The 21,581-nt window shown below is 47.4% G+C and overlaps 1 protein-coding gene across 1 annotated transcript; it reads right to left on the bottom strand.

Moving 5' to 3' along the window:
- Positions 1–2,490: 2,490 nt before the first annotated feature.
- LOC144462710 (uncharacterized) lies at positions 2,491–7,469 on the bottom strand. The gene is made up of 7 exons (XM_078166836.1): positions 7,296–7,469; positions 6,830–6,984; positions 5,491–5,535; positions 5,301–5,363; positions 4,599–4,843; positions 4,025–4,184; positions 2,491–3,032 (listed from the first exon to the last, which is right to left on the bottom strand). Exons 5-7 carry the CDS (start codon positions 4,824–4,826, stop codon positions 2,860–2,862), a joined length of 561 nt encoding a protein of 186 aa, XP_078022962.1. The 5' UTR covers positions 4,827–4,843; positions 5,301–5,363; positions 5,491–5,535; positions 6,830–6,984; positions 7,296–7,469; the 3' UTR covers positions 2,491–2,859.
- Between the last annotated feature and the right edge of the window lie 14,112 nt (positions 7,470–21,581).

Genomic DNA, 21,581 nt, shown 5'->3' with positions numbered 1-21,581 from the left:
GTACAGGATGACAAAATGAAAAAACAGAGAGAAAGGCCTTCAAAAAAGATGTCAAGTTGGCCACAAAGAGGCAGACTGAGGCACTCTGATGGTGATAGGAATTTATTATAAGGGATACCAGTGCATTTCAACAGGCATGGTCTTCTTCAGGGTAGTGCTCCTCTTTGTGGCCAACTTGACATCTTTTTTGAAGGCCTTTCTCTCTGTTTTTTTCATTTTACTAATGATATCTATCAGATTAAATAAGGTCCAGCTGCATCAGCCCCACAGGTCAGGTGTATGCAGGGGTGTTTCTAGTATTTGAGTTCATTCAGGGCTTGGCCCAGTCCTCCACTGAGGGTCCAGTGCCTGTGGCACTTTTTTTTTTAGTTCTATCTAACTATCTAACTTGAGTCCTACCTTTTAATTTTCCACACAGGTAGCTATTCTCACTGGCACCACTGGCTGGTGTAGCTGTAATGTCATAGAGGTATGGTTATTCATAACTTCTAAATTAGAAAATTTCAGCCTTCATTATCTCAAATCAAGGGTTATTGTAATGAGCAACTAAGATGGTGACATTTGCTCCTCAAGACTAAAAAGGCCATTTTAGTTGAGGACTAAATGTAACTGTAAAACCTGCACCTCTAATTTACCCTGTATGATAAACTGAGGGAATCATCATCACAATCAGACTTTACCATTAGGCCCCATCTAAAAGGACCCAAACAGTTATAGATCTATTATGATGTTTACATGTGAAAAATATTAAATCATGTTACTATTCTAAGTCACTGTACCATGAAATAACATACAAAATGTCCCCAAAGAATTAAAAGAAAAAGAAAAAAACAGCAACTGTATACTGTACACAGAGAAAACTGCACTCTACATTTACCTGACAGATACTGGCTTGGTAGCAGATTCAGATTTTCTTCCTGAAGAAATAGCAAATTTTTGTAAAAACGAAAAGGCAAATTCAGAGAGAAGCAGACAGAAGGGTGTACAATATATGTCTGAAGGATATATCCAGGATGTCAAACTGACTGAGCAGCGAAAAAGGGTTAAAAATATAACGACAGGAGCTAAAGCCTACAGATCACAGTTTAAAAGTGAACCACCACATCACCTGGTGATGAAGTTAAGGATCAGCACTGTTCCTGTAAGGTAGGTCAGTTCTTTAGTCACAGTTACTACCATTAAAAAGCAGAAGCAGCATATGTATAATGTTACTAGAGTAAGTGCTAGCTTGGTTCTTGGCATGTCTAAGGCAAGTTACCCCCCAACCCAAAGTGGGCATTAGAAAGAAGGCTGGCCAGCAGTAGGTGGTGTGGTTATACCTCTGGTCAGCAATAGCACTGGTTCTGACTGAGACCTCTCCACAAGCAGCCAGCCCAAACAGCATCAGTAGACAATTCCTGTTGAAGTTTTTGTTGTTGTTGGTGGTTGGCCCAAAACAAAACAAAGCTGCAGGCAAAAGCCACAAGTTGTTTCTGGTGTTGGGTCTTTCACTCTGAAGGTTGATCTGTGCTGAAATCCCTTACTGATGCTGTTTCCCCTAAGCCTCATCACACCTGAGCCACTGGGTTAATTAAGATGCCCCCCTACCAACCAGCCAAAAAGAAAAAGGAAGTTCTCATGAGACTAATAAGGAGCATACTGCTCAACCTTATGATGATTGTTTTAGTTTTGGTTTTTGTGTGTTTTTTTTGTGTGTTCTCCCTTCCCCCTTCCCTCTTTGTTTCTGTTCCTGCCAGGCTTGTGTGGCAGGGGGTGTGGCTGGCTCTTTCCACTGCAGCTGAAGAGGCAAACCTGTTTCTACTCAGCTCATCAACCTGCCTACATATACCCGGTCCTCACTCCACTACTCTGCCATGCATGTTAAGGCATTTAATTTAAATGTAAGCCTACAGATCCTAAAGCAAAATATTTTCCCCTATTTCATTTCACTTTAATTTTGCAGAATAAGAGAACAAAATTCCTTTTGAAATTTGGTTCCCGAAGGATCAGGAATTGCTGTTGCAGGGGGCAAGAACCAAGAACTCATGGTTGGAGCTGGGACTGAGATTGCCAGGGTCCTGTGGGGTAGCGCATGGGAGAAGTTTTCCTGGTTTTTCTGTTAGAAAGCCCTTTCTGACAGAAATCTATTTATTTTCACCCAAACCCCCTGCTGAAAAAAACAGCTTAGGCTGGTCAAGCTGGTCTTAGCTGGTTTGATGGTTTGAGCTAGGTTTTGGTCAGCTGGTCTTAACTGGTCTTGGCTGGTCTGATCAAGCTGGTCTTAGCTGGTCAGGGTGGTATGAGCTGGTTAGGCTGGTCTTGGCTGGTCAGGCTGGTCTTGGCTGGTCAAGCTGGTCTTGGCTGGTCGGGCTGGTCTTAGCTGGTCAGACTAGCAGGTCGGGCTGGTCTTAACTGGCCGGGCTGGTCTTAGCTGGTCAGGATGGTGTAAGCTGGTAAGGCTGATCACCAATTAGGCTACCGCAATTCAAATAATCCGAGCACACCTCAACATTAGAATATTTATTTATTTATTTATTAATAATTATTCAAGTTAAAAAAATAAAAAGATAAGAAAAAAAGATTGAAAACAGGTTTTTAATGTTCCCGTTTATTCTAAAACACATTCTGGAAACATTTCACAAAAGCTTGAAGCTACCAGTACCTTTGTCAGCATGTTAAACTACCAGGTCTGTCATCCCCACAAACATTCTGTCAACATTTCACACTGACAGCAAAAGTTAGTAAACATTTCACAAAATGACAGCTTTAAAGTACCAGGTCCATTAGCTTTAAACTACCAGGTCTGTCATCTCCACAAACATTACGTAAATATTTCACAAAATGACAAATTTAAACTACAGTACCAGGTCTGTTATAGCTTTAAACTACCAGGTCTGTCATCCCCAAATCACGAAAAGGTTTCACAAACAAAATAACATTGGGGGGAACATGGGAGGGGGGGGGCTCCCTCTCTGGAGCACAACGCAGCCACTTTTTAACGGTATTGCTCAAGTCTAGGTAGGATAGTTTGCGGTCAAACTGTCGAGCAGCAGCTGAAAGAGATGAGATATAAATAAATAAATGAATACATTTATATCAGTGTGCTGAACAAACATATTTACTGAACATGATTGTGATAAACTGTGCTTTTATTTTCATTTTTAGGATGCCAACTTTACATGTGGCCAGGTACTATAGATGAAAACTAGCCTTTTGGCTAATTCTGGCATGTTTACAGTTTTGTTTATTAACATGCACTGTCCCTGTCAAATAAATGAATAAAAAATAAAATTAAAATAAATGATTGACAGATTTAGTGTCTGAGATTTTTGGCAGCTGTAATAATTAATGTAGTGTCTTTAGGTTGGATTTTGTGTTTCTTTGTATATGTCTAATATTATAATTTCCTCTTACTTGAAAATATGCCACTCTGCTGTACAAATCCATAATCCGCAAAGTCATTAACTACAAACACCACCTCCCTAAACTTAACCCAGTCAGGGAATACACAGGAATCTTGACGTTAATTTCAATACCTCACTGCCACTTTGAGCTGTAACCGTTTACATCAGTGACACCTTTAACTTAACAGTTTTAGTTTGTGATAAAGACTATAGACCACTATTATACAACAGAATTCAAATAGGCTGGGAGAATAAATCAAAGGCAAAGTTTATTTTACTTTTTTTTTTTATTCGTGATATGCCCTGAGAGCGCCAGAGTGTACTTTGTGTGCTCTCTGGTCTTTTGAAAAGTCGTTTGTGCCTCTGAATTTTTGCCCGAGTGCGCTCTGGCACACATAATAGTTGTTTTTTAATAAAACAAATAAATTCACGCACTTTCACAATGTTTTTGAGGACTCAAACTCTTTAGACAGCTAATTCAGAAAAATACCTTCAAAATTTAAGACCTCTTTAAGTCGTGATAAGACTTTTTAATACTTTAAGGGTCTTAATTTCCCCAAAATTGATTTATCAACTTTTAATACTTTGCAAGACCCCGCGGACCTCCTGCCAGTAAACCATTTTCAGGTGAGCAAACATACCAAACATGCAGCCTTGCATCACTGTTCGACTGAATGGCTGCTTGTTTCCTTTGCCAGCCCAGTTGAAATGACAGGCCAGGGAGTTGGTCAAGGCAGGTGACAGCATCCGTCTGATCATAGAGTCTGATGAGGTGCCCCCAACCAAAGCCAAGCGAGCAATCTAGAGATGAGAGAGAGAAGTGGTTGTCATCATGATGCTGCCCACACAGGAATCCTTTTATTTTTGCATCAAGAATCATTTTATCATCGAATCGTGGCCCTCTCAATCAGAATAGAATAGAATAGAAATGTATTTATTTAAAACAGGGACAATGCACAAATAAACATTAATCTTGTAGGAACAAGAAAAGATGCCAGGTTATAGCAGCTTTGCTAATTTCCACCCATAGTCCCTAGGCAGGTAAGGAAGGAATTGAATCGTGAGGTACCCAGAGATTCCCACCCTTAGCTCATACTGGGCTGTGATATATGAAGTTGTTTCCTATGTTTATGGTTTTTTTTTCTTATGATACTGTACAGGCAGTAGATTGTAAGGTGTTAAGTATATTGCAGTTCAGTTTGTCAAATAAATTACCATGCTTTGACAAACTGATTCATTCTTCAGTGATGATTCTGCCTCATTGAAGTTGTCCTTATTCATGATCGGCAGGTCAATGGGAGTCATCTCAAGGGTTGTGCCTGGCGCTGGTCCCCTGTGACCACCTGGAGTAAATCTGGCATCTGCCAGTTCACTTTTGATGAACTGCACATCTCTTGACATTTCCTTTACTACCACTACTACTTCAGCGAGCATTGTGGTCATCTTCTCGATGGAAAGGTCTTTAAAAAAAAAAAAAAGAAAAGAAAAAAAAAGAAAATTGTTAGTAAGAGAGAAAGTAAAACTTGCAAATTACTAAGGAATTACACAATTTGAAATAGACTTGCCTTTCAAAAGCTGCCTGGTGTACTGACTTTGACCTTGCATCTGTGTACTTAACACCTAGTATAAAACAAGCATCCACGCACCTTAATCACTGCACACATTGAAAGGTATTATTTAACTTCAAGTCTGCCATGGCCACCCACATATAATCCCCACCTCAGCCCACTTTAGTTTTGATCACAAAAAACATTTCTATACATATTTTAGTTCCCTCTTAAGATGTCTGGAGGCAGGAAAAACAAAGGTTCCAACAGATACACAAAAACAAGACTAATCTAATTTGTTCAAATAATTTTATTTTACATGCTCTAAATTAATAAATTGTGGTTATTAGTGAGGAGTGCTATCACATACCATTTTGTGGATGTTGAGGGCGACTCTGGGGGGTGTATTGCCTCGAACTGGATCCTGCTATATCTGTTGGGATATATTTTTATATATATATATATTTTTATATATATATATATATATATATATATATATATATATATATATATATATATATATATATATATATACATACACACACATCCAAATTGTTTACTTGGCTGTAACTTCTGCTCCTCTTGGAAGTGGCTTGTATTGGAGGCTGAAAGAAAAACAGAATGGGTTAATTTTTTATGTTGCAATACCACAAAAAATAATTGTTGCAATAAAGAGATTTATCTGACAAAATCAATGTAATGTAATCAATGTAAATCAGTGTCCAGTGCCAGTGAATTGCTTTTTACTGTTTTAATTTGCTATACACATATCATTATGTCATGTGATTTTTCATCAGCATTTTAGTAGCATGTAGTCACAGTAGTAATGAACAAACAAAACAAATATAAACTGAAAATAGAATAAACGTAAAATAAAGCAAAAACATCTGCTGTTTTCTCACTTTCCTCCATAAATTAAATCACACTACTGACATCAAAATACTGAGTGACAGTTAGAAAGACTTAAGACATTCAAAACACAGACAATCTTATGCGAAAATTGATTTTTCAATCAAATTGATTTTTCAGCAATTCAGCACAGAGCAGATCGTGCGGGGCAGGAAGTCGTGCACAGAAACACAATAAAACATCCGGTTAATTTTCAAAATAAAATACACAGTGTTCACGGCGGATCATATTTCCCTGCACTACACCTTAAAAACTACATAATGGGCAGAGGCAGGCCTGAAGTCAACAGGTCAGAGGTTTTCAGACGTCATTTCACCCCGTGAACACCATGGACGAGGAGATATTAATCATGGCAGTGCACCGAGATGTCTTCCGGCGGAGCTGCACCGCACCGCACAGCAAACGCAGCCGGTGGATATTGACGGACGGCGGAGCACGCAGCGGATAACCAGCGCTGCCGTTCCGCAACGGACACGCATCCAGTGGAAATCCGGCGTAACGTTTAACAAGTGTCAACATCAACTTTCCTCCGCGCTCCTCTCTGCTGGTCTCACCGACACTTCAGCACCCGTTCTGGGATACACAGTGTCGGCCCGCCCCGCCTGACCTCCGTGCTCCTCTCCGCTCCTCTCCCAGACACTTGAGCACACGTCCAGGGCCCCGGAGGTCAGGCCGGGGGGCCGCGGGACCGCGGGTGGCAGCTCCGGGCACTTCCACTTTAACCCAAAACGAGTGCTCACGATAACCAGATGAGCAGATAACGTCAACTAGGGAAAATAAAATGAAAACACCACAGTTGTAGCCTGTTAGCATAACATGAGCTAAACCGCTAAACTAGCTAACAGCTACCGAAAGATAACGTTAGTTGGTGGGGACATGTGCTAAGCTATATACACCCAGTCGTGCCTCGCCACTCACCAGGAACCTCTTTTAACGGTCACAGAAGAAACAACAAAGCTATTTTCTGCCAGTTTATTCCAGTTAGCTTACCTGAAACCAACTGCGATGAGATGCTGTGTGCGAGCTCAGTTCCGAACAAACATCGCGGAGATGAAATCCCGCCTCTGCGGCGACTTCCGTATGTGGGCAGACATTCTACGGCACTGGGCCGACCCAAAGCCGACGTAACAGAGACGTTTGATGAGCTGGGACAAAAGAGTATTAAATTTAAAGATATCCGCCCATGCGGCCGACGCTTGTCAGACGTTATAAATTCAGGGCCGATGTGTCGTCCTCAGGCCGACGTCGGCCAGATGTATGTGTGCTATCTGGGAAGTTATCGTTAGCCAAAATGCACTGTTAGCTAAAACTGATGTGGCTAAACTGATGCTGTATGCTCGAAATGTGCCAGGTAACGTTAAAACAAAACGTTAAAAAATTTAATAAACTCCGTTAAGCACAAAAGCGGCAGTTATCATTCGTAGAATCAATAAAATCAGTAATATTCGCAACTTACTTGAGCAGTAGCCGAGCATGGGCAAAGGGGAGGAGAAGGAAAATGGCTGCTTCTTCTTCTTGGCAAACGGAACGGCAAACCCAGCTCCTTCTTGGCGGCTGTTTAACGTTACCTGGGATGTACCATTTCACTAGGTTTAAAGTTTGGAGTGTTGGGCTGTTCCACTCCTTGCTGTCACTGTTCAAAAGCACCTTTTAGATGTCTTTGTCATTAAAAATTACACACAAACCTTCAGAAGACTTTAACATAGTAAAAAGGTACGTCCACAGCAAAAGGTGCTTAAATTAAAATGTATGAGACCCCCCCACCCTCTCATTATATGGTCTCACCTAGTTCAGTCTATGATTGAAACAGCATTAGTAAAACAATATTGATTCAGTGTTGGCATTTCAATCTACAATCTCAACCATCATACAATGTGGATTCAATGATATATTTTCAACATAAAAATTTTAGAAGGTTGATCAACCATTGATTTTTAAACCTTAACTAAAAATCAACCTTTTTGACCATAACTCAATGTTGATTTAACATCTTTTGCTATCTGGGAATATTGATCTGGAAACAGTGATAATTAAGAATGCATCACTGCTACTGTTGTCATTTTGATCCTTAAAGGCAAATACCAACATTTTAGGAAATTAGCTTGTTCAAAACCTTTAAATTCGCTAGCTAGCTCATTTAACATTGAACCAGCTAGTTGACTTGCTTTCTTCCTTAAAAGTGCCAAAATGCACTGATGGTACTATGTCAGTGTAGCTTACTCTGCAAAAGTTATTAGACAAGCTAATTTCCCCAAATGTTGGTTTTCTCCTGGCTCTTTTAGTGTTATTATTGTGTTAAATAGAAAATAAATAAATAAATAAATAAAATAAAAAATAAAATAAAATAAATAAATAAAATGCCCGGCCTGTATTTCCAAATTTACACATATGTCAGTCTGGCTCACATGTGAAAGTATCTGCTGTCAGAATGGCTGTTGCGCAAAAGGCCTATAGGCTTAAATTGTTTTGGTTATCTATCGATAGCTTGATCTATGGCTCGCATCTCTCTGACTGTTTGTCAGATCGGCCTAAGCTTTCGGATATGGCTTGCGCATGGCACAATGGTGTGCATCCTTTATTTTGAAGTTTTTTGGTCAAAGTTTTTTGGATTATAAATGAACACAAACACTTTTGGGTTAATGTATCAAGTTATTTCCTCCAAGTTGGTGCTCACCAAGAATGTCTGCAATTTTTGCTGTGTCCAGTTGTAATTTGACTTTTCCTTTGAAGGCACTGGAGTGTCTGCCAGTCACACTCAAGCCCATCCTCCCAGGTGATTTTAGTTGACCTCTAGGTAGATGCAACACAGCTCCAGCTGCCATATGTTAACACTTTGGCCACAGAAAAAATACACTAATGGGCGGGGATCAGCTCAGGAGTACTGCTTCTAGTGTTGGAACATGGAATCGATTTATTGTCACATTTTACAGATTGTCCCTACAATGTGCGGTCAACTATAAATACAAATATTGACAATCTGGTAGTTGACAATATGATAATCTACTAAACTATTGTTTTCTTTAATTGACAATCGCAGCAGTCTGGTCGGTGCAGTAACACTTAAGCTACTTACTCAATCCAATTGGAAAGACTGTGGCACATGTAATAAAGGAACATTGACAGTATTCAGGCATTGCTATTGGAAATAGTGTTAGCTAGGGGGGATTGTTGGCAAGCTCAGGGGAGGTTGCTTTTGCTGGTTGAGCCTGGGGGAAAAGATGTTCAGGACTCTTCGGTCGTGAGGTGCTACCACCAGCCCTAATTCATGTGAGATTCATCAGGTGGGTGGTAGATAGTGTCTTTTAGGATTTAGATGAATTTACAGCAGCACCCTACCTTCTTAGCGTAACATGGCTGGTTGACGAGTCTGGTCCAGCTTTGCCAGCCTGTTCAACCATCTTATTCCATCAACCATTTTATACCATCTTAAACCATCAACCAGCCTTTTCAACCAGCTCAGACCATCAACCAGTTAACACCATCTAAAACCATCAACCACCCTATTCAACCAGCTTCTAGACCATCAACCAGCTAAGACCATCTAAAACCATCAACCACCCTATTCAACCAGCTTAGACCATCAACCAGCTAAAACCATCAACCAGCCTATTGAACCAGCTAAGACCAGCTAAAACCATCAACCAGCCTATTGAACCAGCTAAGACCAGCTAAAACCATCAACCAGCTAAAACCATCAACCACCCTATTCTACCAGCTAAGACCATCTGAAACCATCATCCAACCTGTTCAACCAGCTAAGACCATCTAAAACCATCAACCAGCTAAACCCACTAAGACCATCTAAAACCATCAACCAGCCAGTTTTACCAGCTAAAACCTTCTAAACCCACCAGCTAAGACCATCTAAAACCATCAACCAGCCTATTAAACCAGCTAAAACCATCTAAAACCATCAACCACCCTAAGCTGGTCTAAGCTGGTTTTTTCAGCAGGGCCATGACTCCTTTCCTAACCTGAACCAAGAGATCCCTTTCTGGTAGAGAGCTTTCAAGGAAAAATTTCTCCAACTGCTGTGGGATGAACAAGGGAGAATAAGACACTGGATTTATTTTATGGAAATGCCAAGGACGCCTACAGTGCCTCTGCCCTACCACCTCTTGGCAGATCAGATCATAACCTGGTCCCTCTCCAGTCTACATACAAACCCTGTGTATTAAAATTGTCTTTTACCACCCGCTCAGTCAGGAAGTGGTCTCCGGAGAACCGTGAGTCTCTCAGGGACTGCTTTGAATGTACAGACTGGACTGTACTACTGGAGCCACAGGACAACAAAATGGACATGGACATAGACAGGAGGGTGCACATTCTGACAGAATATATTAACTTCTGTAGGGACACTGTGATGCCAGACTATACGCTGCTTCCCCAATAATTAACCCTGTTTAACAATAATATCAAGCAGAAGAAGCTGGCGTTCAAGAAGGGGGACTCAAGGAGAGGCTCAAGGAGGTTCAGCATGAGCTGAAGGGAAGACTGAGACAGGCAAAGGTGGACTACAAAAGAAAGGTGGAGAGTAAGCTGCAGCAGAACAACATCAGAGAGGTGTGGAAGGGAATGAGGAACGTCACAGGCTATTTCAAAGAAGAAAAGCCAGGTTATGGATGGTGACGTGGACAAAGCCAACAACTTCAACCTGTTCTTTCACAGGTTTGATGGAGGGGGCAGTGTTCACCCTACCCCTGCATCCATCCCCCCCTTCCACAGTGTCACCTGCTGCTGCTGCTCCTGCTCCACTGTCACCTGGACGTAGCCCCTCCCCCACTACTGCAGCTATAGCTACAACATCTACCACCAACGGCCAACTACCACTGTCCTTTACAACAGACAAGGTAAATTGTAAATGGTAAATGGACCTGCACTTGTATAGCGCCTTTCTAGTCATCTGACAACTGAAAGCGCTTTTTACACTACGAGTCACATTCACATTCACCCATTCATACACTGGTGGCTGAGGCTACCATACAAGGTGCCACCTGCTACTCAGTTTTGAACACACACAAACACTGGTGGAACAGCCACTGGTTCAGTATCTTGCTCAAGGATACTACGACATGCGAACTGGAGGAGCTGGGGATCGAAATGCTGAACTTCTGGTTGGTGGACGACCTGCTCTGCTTCTGAGCAACAGCCGCCCCTGACGGCAGAGCTCAGTAGACTGTGTACAGAGAAGGCTGCAGGCCCGGATGGAGTGTGTCCAAGGCTCCAGAAAGACTGTGCAGCCCAGCTAGCGGAGCCCCTTCAGTGGATTTTCAACAGGAGTCTTCGAACAGGCAAAGTCATGGTCCAGTTGAAAACATCTTGTGCCATACCAGTGCCAAAAGTGAGGCGCCCGGCCGAGTTAAATGACTACCGCCCAGTGGCCTTCACATCACACATTATGAAGACCTTGGAGCGCCTGGTCCTCAGTTTCCTGAGGTCAGGAGCACAGTTGAGATGGAAGATGCAGTTCTTTACATGCTGCATCAGGCCTAGACCTACTTGGAGGAACCGGGATGTTGTGTGAGGATCCTTTTTTCTTGACTTTTGGTTTGGTTTGGTTTGACTTTGGTTTGACTGGTTTGCTTTTTGGTCTGCTTTTTTTGAGGACAGATAATGTGCATATTGCAAAGACAGCAATCTAAATGCCCCCAACCCCCCCACCCAAAAAACACATACACACTTTGGCAACCACAGTCTTACAAAAATGAGGATGTGATGCACCATGGATAGGGCCTAGTCACCTAACGTCAAGAGCACAGGTTATGAGTCAATTCACTTCTGCTGGGTTGTAGACCATTTGTCAAGAAATGGTTTCCAGATTATCAGGAAGATTTTTTCCTTGTTGGCAAGTTTATATCGAAGGCCTTTGTTGGGAACAGAATGATGTTATGTGTTTTACTATAAGTTGTGTTTCACTATATAAGTTTTAGATGTGTGAACAATGAGAATACTGAGATGATTTCAGCTGATCTGAATGTGTTTGCTTTGCAGAAGTGGAGAAGTACAGGAGAGGAAGAGACATGAAGTCTGAGGAGCACATACCGCAATGCTTAGATAATTAGTTTCATATATGGTAAAAAGAATAGAAAGTGATATACAGATAGTAAGGTACAGCACGTGTAGGGAGTTGTGTTGTTCTCTTGTCTTTCAAAACAGGAACCACGCCCCCACTGCCAGCGGGAAGGAGTCAGATTAACACGAGGCAGGGGCGTGGTGTGGTGAAGGAGGAAGTGGAACTGCCAATGAGAAGAGGACAACACCTTGCGTGCACAATGACACTCTGTTACACTCAAATATACTGGGTCAGGGAAAGGACAGGAGGTCAGACTTCGTGAACTGACACACCTTTGTTGTTCGTCAGGGACGTGAAGTTGAGACCCAGAGCTCTGTAATTTTATTCCTTTACTGCTTAATAAACTACATTAACTGAGACCGAATATCTTCTCCTATTGCTTCATTAAAGAACACGCAGGACTGAGCTCACACATAGCACATTAGAGAGTAGGATGAGACTCTTAGTCCATCAATTGGTGACCCCGAGTGGTTGGAGGACAGGATGCACCAGATGCGAGGCGGGCAGCTCAGACCTCCCAGGGGTGGTGGAAACAGATCCCCCAGGGGCGGATATCAGGGACCGCACAGGGGAGGTTATCAAGATTATGTGCATCAAGCACCCAATGCCACTGTCGCTCCGCAGGGTCAATATCCTCTGATGACCTGGGAAGATTCCCAAGGATATTGACGGGGCCCAAGAACCCCTACGCGGGAGGGGCTGGCAGACCCCTACCTGCGACTGAAAGTACTGAATCAAGAACTGCCTTTCATGTTAGACACGGGGGCACGGTATTCCACATTAAACCTCCCTGTGTCTGCTACCCACATGTCATCATCAGCGGTTGAATTAACTGGGTTCTCGGGTCAATCAGAAAATCTGCCACTCACAAAACCACTCACCACTACCATACTCCAAGCAGATCAGACATTTCCACACACATTTGTTTCCTCAATGGCATGCCCTGTTAACCTTTTGGGCAGAGATGTGTTATTAAAGTGTGGAGCCTCCATCCTGTGCAGCCCGGACGGACTGATAGTGACATTCCCAAACGGCTACACTGTGAACTGCTCATTGTCAACTGTGCATTCATCTTCACAAATGTTGTTATCTGCAGACACATCCCCCACAGCTGAAGGACAGTGGGCAGATATCTACTGGGGCCTCCTCGAGCCAAACACCACAGCAACTCCTGGGATTTGCGCTCTCTATCAGTCGTGGCGCCCTTGGGTTCAGTCATTAAATCCCTACACACCTCCTCCTGATCCCTTCCATGTAACACTCTATTATGATAGAAAAGGAGATGAAATGTATCAGCAGGCCTTTTATAATGAAATTGAAGGTCACAGGTGGGATATACAATTGTCCTGTATACTGGTGGGTAATGAGGGAGTGGCTGCAGCTGTTGACCTCGATTCAGAACAGCAACAGTGGTATGAGGGGGAGGAAGAATCCTCCCCTCATATATCTCTGGCAATCCATGCAAAACATCAGGCCAAAGACTTGGGCCCTATGTGTAAGAGGTTAATGCAACTCACTGATTGGATCCGCACCCAAATTCCTCAGGTGGATTTCTCACCCTCTGAGAAAGCATATCACATCAGGCAGGGAGCTACAGACAAGGCGATCCTGGAACACCGACAGATAGAGAGGTTTCATGGCAGGGAAAAGACTGACCATCCAGATGCAGAACGCATGTTACACACACTTCCTGACTCTCTCTGGTCTTCTGGGCCCAACGATGTGGGCTACTGTGCACAGGTCACCCCCATTACATTTGAGTTAAATGATTGGACACCGATTTGGCAGAATCAATATCATCACAAGCCAGCGGCTGAGGCTGGTATTGCAGACACTATAGAGGGTCTGTTACAGGCTGGAGTGTTGGAGGCCTCAAACTCCAGCTGGAACACACCCATTCTTCCTGTAGAGAAACAGAATACAGGCAAATATCGCATGGCGCATGATCTCAGACGCATTAATGCAGTAATCTCCACGCCCACAGTACCAGTGCCAAACCCATACACCGCCATGTCTAGCCTGTCACCAGAACATAAGTGGTTTTCCTGTATAGACCTTGCTAATGCCTTTTTCTGCCTACCTCTCGCGCCGCCCCTTCGCGACATTTTCTCATTCACTCATCGTGGTAGTCAGCTGCGTTACACTCGCGTTCCACAGGGGTTCATTCTGTCCCCTGGTCTTTTCAATCAGGTTCTCAAACAGCAGCTGGCCGAATTGTCACTACCAGAAGGGGTTGTGGTAATCCAGTACGTTGATGACATCCTCTTGGCCGCATCCGATCCCTCCACCTGCCTAGAGGCCACACGCTCTGTCTTACTACGCCTACACCACACAGGGTTTAAAGTCTCTAAACCCAAGCTACAATGTTGTAGGCAGCAGGTCTCGTTCCTGGGTCGCATAGTGTCAGCTAAGGGCACGGCTGTGTCCCCGTCACACAGAGAATCAATTCTGCATCACCCAAAACCACATACCGTGAAAGACATGTTGTCATTTTTGGGCCTCACAGGGTACAGCAAGCACTATGTGGCCTCTTATGGCGAACTAACCCATCCTTTGCGTGCCATGGTTAACGCACAGGGCATGCGCAATCTTACTGCTCCCCTGGTATGGACCACTGACGCTGAAATCTCATTTATCTCCCTCAAACAGGCACTCTCTACCGCTACTGATCTAGCCATCCCCGACTACAAGCTACCATTTTTTCTTGACGTTTCTGAAAAGGCACACACCACCTCTGGTGTGCTTTTTCAGAAAAAAGGGGGAGGCAGACAGGTGCTGATGTATGTAAGCATATCCTTAGACCCAACCGAGGATAGACACCCACCGTGCACACGACATGCAGCAGGAGTGGCAAAAATTTTGCAGAAAATAGCACACATAGTGATGGGACACGCACTGACTGTACTAACAACGCACAGCATAGTGGCATATGTAAACTCAGCGGTAAATGCCGCTGAGTTTACATATGCCACTATGCCATCACTGACATCACTCAGACAGACGAGGCTGGAAAAGATCTTAAATGCACCACACATAACATTCACACATGAAGGTGTAAACATGGCAGATAACATGGGAGAGGGCGAGCCACACAGATGTGAGGAAAAGGTGCAGAAAGACATCAGGGTGAGAGAAGATTTGCAGGTGAAGCCCCTGTCTAACGCAGAGGAAACACTGTTCACAGACGGATGCTGTTTCAGGCATCCAACTGAGGGACTGAAAGCAGCATATGCAGTGGTGAGACAGACAGAAACAGGGTTTGAGGAAGTCCTCACGGAAAGGGTGACAGGGAAAGAGTCCTCGCAGTTGGCTGAGCTCCAGGCAATGATTGCAGCTCTAGAATGGTCAGAAGGGAAGAGAGTGAACATCTACACAGACTCTGCATATGTTGTAGGAGCAATCCATGTGGAAATGACACAGTGGATCAGATCTGGTTTTTTAACAGCAGCAAAAACCCCCATTAAACACAAAAAAGATATGAAGAGGCTACAGGAGGCTCTGATGAAGCCAGCACAAGTAGCAGTCATTAAGTGTAAGGGCCATGATAAAGCAGGGACAGCTATCGCTAGGGGAAATGAGGCTGCAGACATGGCAGCCAAGAGAAAGGCAGGATATAGTCCACAGTATATCATGCTACAAACAGAGAAAACAGTACATGATCTCTTGCCACTATGTGATGTAAATATGTTAATAGCAGAGCAGCAGAAAGCTTCTCCACAGGAGCTTACAGTCTGGAAAGAGAGAGGAGCAGTGAGAACAGAGGGTGTGTGGAGGTCTCCGGACGGAAGACCAGTGTTACCCCCAGGGCTGATGAGATCAGTCCTCCAGGAGGCTCACGGCATGACTCATTGTGGGAAGATGCAAATGGTGCGAGGTCTCACTCATTGGTGGCACCCTTTTCTGCCAGCCATGATTGAGAATCACATCAGAGAATGTAAAATATGTACAGAATATAATGTCAGACCCACAGTGAAACCACACCAGGGGAAATTTCCTCTCCCTAAACTCCCAGGTCAAGAGGTCATCATTGACTATACAGACATGATAGAAAGAGTGGGAGGACACAGGTACCTTCTGGTGGCAGAGGATGCATACACCAGCTGGCCAGAAGCCATACCTGCCAAATCAGAGGATGCAAAGACAGTAATCAAATTTCTGATAAATCAATATATCCCCAGGCACGGGTTCCCCAAACGAATCAGATCTGATAACGGGACTCACTTTAAAAACAAAGACCTACAGCAGGTAGAGAAGGCATTGGGGCTAAAACACACATTTGGCACAGTCTATCATTCTCAGTCACAGGGCAAGGTGGAAAGGATGAACCAGTCTATTAAGGGAAAAATAGGCAAAATCTGTGCCCAGACTAAAATGAGCTGGGTAGATGCTCTACCCCTAGCTCTAATGTCAATCAGGAGTTCAGTGAACTCATTGACGGGGTTCACGCCATATGAACTAAAAACAGGACACCAGTTCCCGGGACCGGGAGCTGGGATCCAAACTACAGAAGAAATAGAAAGCCCTATGCAATACAAACCGTATTATGACCAACTAACAGCATTGGTGTCAGCTTTCTCCAAACAGGTGACCACAGCTCAGGAGGGAGCAGAAGTGAAAGAACCCCCAACATCAGAGTGTGTCACAATCCCTGTCTCTCAGTCCTCTCCTGCCACTCTGCTGCAGTGTTTTTCCACTCCCCCTCCCTCTGCTTCACTCTACCTGCCAGCCGCGCCCACCTCATCAGCCCAACTCTGCTCACCTGCCTACACAGCTGCAGCTCATCAACCAGCCCTGCATATAAGCCTCTCCAGCACCTTCACTCACTGCCAAATTGTTCTTTAGCATTATGCGAGACTCTCCAGTGTTCTTCTCCTGCCTGATCTCCCGGTGCCAACTCTGCCTGTCCCCGACCTGCTCCCCTCGTCTGCCTCCCGGTAAACTCACCTGCCTTCTGTCCCCGACCTCGTGCTTTGCTTCAGCGTCTCTGGTTTCTGCCTGCTCGTCTGGTCTCGACTCCTCCACCCGGCCTCGTCTACCCTCCTGCCTGCTCCTCAACGGTGCTTCTGCCTTCGCTGACGGCTCTTCTAGCTACGACCCCCCCACCGGCTCCCGACCTCGCCTCAGCTCACTCCTCGTCGGCTTCTCAGCACGATCAGCCGGCACTTCAGCCTACGGTGCGTCTGCCTCGCCACCTTTGGCTGCCGTAAGCTTGATCTCTTTCCCTCATCTGAGCCTCAGAGACTGTGTGAGGGCAACTTGCCCGAAGAACGAACTTTATTCTGTGTTTATTCTGCCTGCTGCATTCCCTGTTTGCTGTGGTGCTAATAAAAGTCATTACCAACTGTTCCTGCGAGCCTGGTACTGCATTTGGGTCCACAAACACACCCGTTTCAGTACAATCTGGCCAGAAATGGACCCAGCAGACCCTGCTTCACCTCAGTCTCGCCTAGCCCGGGTGGAGGGCATGCTCCAGCAGCATGAGGCTCAGTTAGCCTCCAACGCGGCGGAGGCTCGTCAGTCGGCGTCTGCTCTGGAACGAGCGCTAACCTCGCTAGCCGCCCAGGTGCAACAGATGGCGGCCGCCATGACACAACACGCCGTTCCTGCTGCGGCTCCAGCCCTTCCTGCTCCGACCCCGGGGCCGTCCTCTAGCACTGCACCCGAGCCCCGGGTGGGGGCGCCAGAACGCTACGCAGGGGATCCTGAGGGCTGCAACCCTTTCCTGACAAACTGTTCCATTCTGTTCGCCCTGCAACCTCATACCTTCGCCACAGAGGGGGCTAGAGTCGCCTTCACCATCAACCACCTCACTGGAAGGGCACGTCTGTGGGGAACGGCAGAGTGGGAGAGAGGCACACCAGCCTGCGCCTCTTTCCAGGCCTTCTCAGAGGAGCTTCGCAAGGTTTTTGGTCCCATTTCCCTGGGTCCTGATGCTACAGGGGGTCTCATGAGCCAGAGGCAGGGGGATCGGACAGTTGCTGACTATGCCATTGACTTCAGGACCCGGGCTCGTCTCAGTGATTGGAACGCTGCCGCCCAATGTGACGCTTTCCTCAACGGGCTGGCTCCGTACGTGAAGGATGAGCTGGTTTCGTTCGACCTCCCCAGTTCCCTGGACGGACTCATCGAGTTGACCACGAGGCTGGACAGGCGGATTCAGACAAGGAGGAGGGAACAACGCCACGAGGGAGGAGATCACCGGCCATCTTTCCGTCAACGTCGACTCCCAGCCCCTCCTGTCCCACCTCCTGAACCCATACATGGAGGGGCGGAGCCCATGCAGGTGGGGCGGACCAGCCTAACGCCAGAGGAGCGAGAGCGACGACGCCGGGGAAATCTCTGCCTCTACTGTGGCCAGGCCGGCCATTTTGTTTCCCGGTGTCCAGCAAAAGGGAGGGCTCAGCAGTAAAGAGGGGCATTCTGCTGAGCCGTTCCCAGAACTCTGCCCCCGACCCAAGACCTCTGTTCCACGTCCAGCTTTTGCTGCCAGGGGGGTCCCACACCCTCGCCACATTCATCGACTCGGGGGCGGACGTCAGCCTGATCGACGAGGAGCTCGCCCGCCAGTTGGACCTCATTAGGGTCCCTCTCCCTCATCCCGTGCCAGCCAGCGCCCTGGACGGTCATCTCCTGGGGACTGTCACTCATCAAACCACTCCCATCTCGATGCTTCTGTCCGGCACACATCAAGAGACTATTCAGTTTCACATTCTGAGATCTCCCAACCTTCCCCTGATTCTTGGCTACCCCTGGCTTCGCCGTCATAACCCCCACATAGACTGGTCCACGGGGTCCATCCTGGGATGGAGCCCCTCCTGTCAACAGATCTGCCTCAGACCAGCAGTGGCATCCACGCCACCGGCCAGCTCCCGTTCCACCTCAGACCTCTCCATGGTGCCCCCTGACTACCACGACTTTTGGGAGGTGTTTAGCAAGGCTAGGGCCACCTCTCTGCCCCCTCATCGGCCCTACGACTGTGCCATCGACCTCCTTCCCGGCTCCGTCCCTCCCAAGGGCCGCCTCTACTCCCTGTCCGCACCTGAAAGGGAAGCCATGGAGACCTACATAAACGACGCCCTGGCCGCCGGGATCATCCGACCCTCCTCTTCACCTGCCGGAGCGGGGTTCTTCTTCGTCGACAAGAAGGACGGGACATTGAGGCCCTGCATCGACTACAGAGGGCTCAACGACATCACGGTGAAGAACCGCTACCCTCTCCCCCTCATCGCCTCAGCCTTCGAGCTGCTCCAAGGGGCCACCATCTTCACTAAGTTGGACCTCCGCAACGCATACCATCTGGTCCGGATCCGTGAGGGAGACGAGTGGAAGACGGCCTTCAACACCCCTACTGGACATTACGAGTACCTGGTGATGCCTTTCGGCCTCACCAATGCCCCTGCTGTGTTCCAAGCCCTCATCAATGATGTGCTCCGAGACATGCTCAATAAGTTCGTGTTCGTCTACCTAGACGATATTCTCATCTTCTCCCGCTCCAAGCAAGAACACATTCATCACGTCCAGACAGTGTTGCAGCGACTACTGGAGAACTCACTGTTCGTCAAGGCGGAGAAGTGCGAGTTCCACGCCCCCTCTGTCTCCTTCCTGGGGTACATCATAGGCCGGGACCGCATGGAGATGGACCCCGTCAAGGTATCAGCTGTCACCTCCTGGCCCATCCCTGATTCCCGCAAACAGCTGCAACGATTCCTGGGGTTCGCCAACTTCTATAGGAGGTTCATCCGGGGCTACAGCACGGTGGCAGCACCTCTCACCGCCCTCACCTCCTCCAAGGTCCCTTTCAGGTGGACCTCGGCCGCCGAGGAGGCGTTCCTGCACCTGAAGGGGCGGTTCACCTCAGCCCCCATTCTCCTGATCCCTGACCCCGAGAAACAGTTCGTCGTAGAAGTCGACGCTTCGGATGTGGGGGTGGGGGCCGTCCTCTCCCAACGTGCTGCCAGGGACCAGAAGCTTCACCCCTGCGCCTTTTTCTCCCGGCGTCTGTCCCCAGCTGAAAGAAATTACGACATCGGGAATCGAGAACTGTTGGCGGTGAAGCTGGCACTGGAGGAGTGGCGCCATTGGTTGGAGGGAACCAAGACCCCCTTTCTCGTCTGGACTGACCACAAGAATCTGGAGTACATCCGCTCGGCCAAGAGGCTGAACTCTCGTCAAGCCCGGTGGGCCCTCTTCTTCGCCAGATTCAACTTCACTCTCTCCTACCGTCCAGGCTCCCGCAACGTCAAACCTGACGCCCTGTCCCGTCAGTTCATGGTCGGGGAAGAGGACTCCCCCAGCCCTGACAACATCCTCCCCACTTCTTGTCTGATGGCCGCTCTCACCTGGGGGGTGGAGGAGCGAGTTAGAGCTGCTTTGGAGGACCAGCCCGGGCCCAGCTCCTGCCCCCAAGACCACCTATTCGTCCCACAGGAGTTAAGGACGGAGGTTCTGCAGTGGGCCCACGACTCCCGGCTCACCTGCCATCCGGGGATCCTCCGTACCAAGGAGGTCCTACAACGGCGGTTCTGGTGGGCTACTTTGGATGAGGACACCAGAGACTTTGTTAACGCTTGCCCAATCTGCAACCAGAACAAGGCCCCTCGGCAGGCCCCTGCCGGCCACCTGCAACCCCTGCCTGTGCCTCACCGCCCCTGGTCCCACATCTCTTTGGACTTTGTCACTGGACTGCCGCTGTCAGGGGGCCACACCGCCATTTTGACTATTGTGGACCGCTTCAGTAAAATGGCTCATTTCGTGCCCCTGCCCAAGCTTCCATCGGCCAAAGAGACTGCTGAACTGATTCTGCAACACGTGTTCCGGATTCACGGCCTCCCGTCTGATGTGGTCTCCGATCGAGGCCCCCAGTTCACCTCTACCTTCTGGAGGGAATTCTGCCGTCTTCTGGGGGCCTCCACCAGCCTGACGTCTGGATTTCATCCCCAGTCTAATGGTCAGTCAGAAAGGATGAATCAAGAAATGGAAACGGCGCTCCGCTGCATGGTCTCCAGGCACCCTGCCTCCTGGTCCTCGCAACTGCTGTGGGTGGAGTACGCCCACAACACCCTCATCAGCTCCGCTACTGGACTCTCCCCTTTCCAGTGCGCTTACGGCTTTCAGCCTCCCCTGTTTTCTGCTCAAGAGAAAGAGACCGTCTGTCCCTCAGTGGAGGCCTTCATCCGCCGCTGCCGCCGGACCTGGACACAGGCCAGGGCTGCACTTCTACGGGCCGCCGACAGATACTCGACAGCCGCCAACCGTCACCGCTCCCAGGCCCCCCCTTATCAGGTGGGACAGAAGGTGTGGCTTTCTACCCGGGACCTGCCTTTGAGGGTGGAGTCGAGGAAGTTGGGCCCCAAATTCATCGGTCCTTTCCCCATCGAGAGGGTGATAAACCCAGTGGCTGTTCGACTCAAGTTGCCCCGTTCCATGCGGATTCATCCCACCTTCCATGTCTCCAAGCTAAAGCCGTGTCGGGAGAGCCACCTGCAGCCCGCCTCCCGGCCACCCCCACCGCCTCGCATCATCGATGGGGACCCTGCTTACACGGTGCACCGCTTGCTCCGCTCTCGTCGCCGGGGAAGGGGCCTGCAGTACCTCGTCGACTGGGAGGGGTACGGTCCGGAGGAGCGGTCATGGGTTCCGGCCCGTCAGATCCTGGATGCACGGCTCATC

This window comes from Epinephelus lanceolatus, chromosome 4 (genome assembly GCF_041903045.1).
Source record: "Epinephelus lanceolatus isolate andai-2023 chromosome 4, ASM4190304v1, whole genome shotgun sequence".
Lineage (NCBI taxonomy): Eukaryota > Metazoa > Chordata > Actinopteri > Perciformes > Serranidae > Epinephelus > Epinephelus lanceolatus.
The sequence above is the reverse complement of the archived record's forward strand: the minus strand, read 5'-3'. Positions and strand labels throughout refer to the sequence as shown.